Source organism: Anabas testudineus, chromosome 8, assembly GCF_900324465.2.
Source record: "Anabas testudineus chromosome 8, fAnaTes1.2, whole genome shotgun sequence".
In the NCBI taxonomy this organism is placed as follows: Eukaryota; Metazoa; Chordata; class Actinopteri; order Anabantiformes; family Anabantidae; genus Anabas; species Anabas testudineus.
In genome coordinates, this window is record NC_046617.1 from 16,470,572 (window position 1) to 16,473,155 (window position 2,584).

Genomic DNA, 2,584 nt, shown 5'->3' on the forward strand with positions numbered 1-2,584 from the left:
GGTTTAAGACCTACATGAATACATAAAGCTCCATTTTTGTTTCTATGTGACTGTGTAAGAGTGTTTGAACTGACAAAAGCAGTTCCTGTTAATAATTAAATAATTAACGGTATCTTATAATGAATTCCCTCTTTACTGTTACAGTAGTCTGTTATAAAGGACTCAGATGAACCATGTTGTTCCCTCTCCAAGTCTCTCCAGGCTTTTCAATGCTGAACTGGAAGGAATGGATTCTATACTCTGACCTGTACAACATGATGATAGAAGACCAAAAAACACAGGACAAAGTGACACAGTCACAGGGAGGATTCCTGATATCATTGTCTGACCATCAGAAAATTATAACATAAAAAAATGAAACAACATAAAGAAGCAGGAGAATCCACATGTCAGAGAGAGCAACCAGCAGAAAAGTGAGTGTGTTCATCATCCTGACGCTGGTACTGTGACCTCCACACCAAGTCTAAGACCAGTGAGCAGGACAGAAGTACACTGTATAGGTTTTTTTATTTAAACCAAGCCTACATGGGTGAAATATCTATACTACCTACTCTGATTATATATTATAGTAATAAAGAAAATGACTAGATAAAGACTATACATTATAATCTTAATGGATAAATTCTGATTATGATAAATATTAGTTCTGTTCAATTATTTCTAAGTTCAAATGTACAAGTAAAGGTTTTCACAGCAAAGAAGGCAAAATAGCTCAAAGGATGTCGATCAGACTTGTTTTACATTAAGAATTAACACATCACACTAAGACAAGAAGGCGCTGTAAACATAGCCTACTGTTTTCTGAAGATTTTATCACAATTATGATGCCAAAAACAATCAAACCAAAAGCAATTTAGAAATGATCAAAGATAAAATGATCAAGACATTTTTTTATGTCCTTATCTTCAATATATTTAACCATATCATATGTCTTAGTTTAATATGTATTTTTGTGCTGTGTCAGTGTTTTCTTTCCTTATTATATATTTGAGAAAAATATTCAAAGTGTTTCAAAAACATGTGGGAATATTATTTCAAAATATTTTACTGGTGAAAACATATGTTGATAATACCCCAAAATAAAGGAAGTCACAAACCACAACCTCAACTGCTGTTTTCGTGTGTGTTTTTCTCACTTGGTGCTCAGTATGGAACCAAACTCAATATTTGAAGATCTCCTGCTGCCCTCTGGTGGTGACTGTTAAAATAGATAGTTTCAGGTTTTTATGAAGCCTCCACACTTGATTAGATGAGTGTGTGTCTGGCACAGTAATACACAGCAGAGTCCTCTGGCTTTAGGTTGGACAGTTTCAGATACACCATGCTGTTGCTGTTATCTCTGGTGATGTCTATACGTTCTTGAACACTGCTGGAATAAAAAGTTTTACTTGCATCATAGTAAATAAGCCCCAACCACTCCAGTGCTTTTCCTGCAGGTTGTCTTATCCAGTTCATCCCATAGCTACTGAAACTAAATCCAGATCCTCTGCAGGAAAGACTGAGGGTTTCCTCAGTTTGTTTCAACACTAAAGTGGACGGAATGGACTCCAGAGCCTGGCCATTCAAACCTGACAAAGAACCAGAAAAAGAGGTGAGTTAGAACATGAGAGATATATAAACCAGTACTATCTCTGTTTTTAATAAGTACTGCAGCATGAAGCAACTTACAGGGCAGACAGAGCACTGTCAGCAGAACAGACAGTTTGTCCATCATCCTGTGACTGTAGATGTGAACTCAGTTGGTTCATATGAAACAAGAACACAGTCAGTCAGTGGGAGAACAAACATATATATTTTAAGAATCTAAATTTGCATTGTGGTTTTACAGGGAGGAGCAAACAATTTTCTCTCATATATCGTTCAATTTGACCATGTTAGATTCTTCCTGTCACACTTTATGCTTTTGATTCATAACTGCTAAAATCAGTTTGACTGCAAGAAAATGTATCATGTTAGTGGTTGAACTTGTGTCTGTATGTTGTGTATGTGAGAAAGGTTGTTGTTATGTAAATTATCTGTTTTCTGACATTAGGAGCAGGCTGTCATTTAATGCAAATACATAAACATGTTGCAAGATTAAAGGATCATCAACAACTGTCAAATTATAACTATTATTTTGCAGTTTTTTCTGCTCAATGATAAAATAATAATAATACATATATTTATAGAGCACTTTTATGAACATGTTAAAACATGTTTCTTAACATGAATTTAATTTAGGCCAACATGTCAGTAAAACATTTTCATTGTGGACTTAATCTTTATTAATGTGTAAAAAATGTATTTACTGTAAATAAATCCAGTGTTTCATCAACTATAATGTAATTGTCTTTAATTCATTCGTGGTCTGAGGGCTCCTCCTCTGGTGGATTCATGTTACAACTGTTCAGACACTGAGGGGTTTTTGTTCAGCTCTACTGATGTTTTGTGTTACTGTGGGTATCTGGCACAGTAATACACAGCAGAGTCTTCATTCTTCAGACTGCTCATCTGCAGATACACCTGATCTCTGCTGTTGTCTCTGGAGATGGTAAAACGGCCTTTGACTGACTGAGAGTAGGAGATGTAGCTACCACCACTGTTG

General features: G+C 35.5%; 1 gene segment (V, D, J or C); it reads right to left on the reverse strand.

Annotated features, from left to right (window-relative positions):
- Positions 1 to 1,245: 1,245 nt before the first annotated feature.
- Positions 1,246 to 1,749, reverse strand: LOC113157793. The segment is given in 2 exon segments: positions 1,246 to 1,568; positions 1,669 to 1,749. Coding segments are annotated over 2 exon segments (369 nt in total).
- Positions 1,750 to 2,584: the final 835 nt, after the last annotated feature.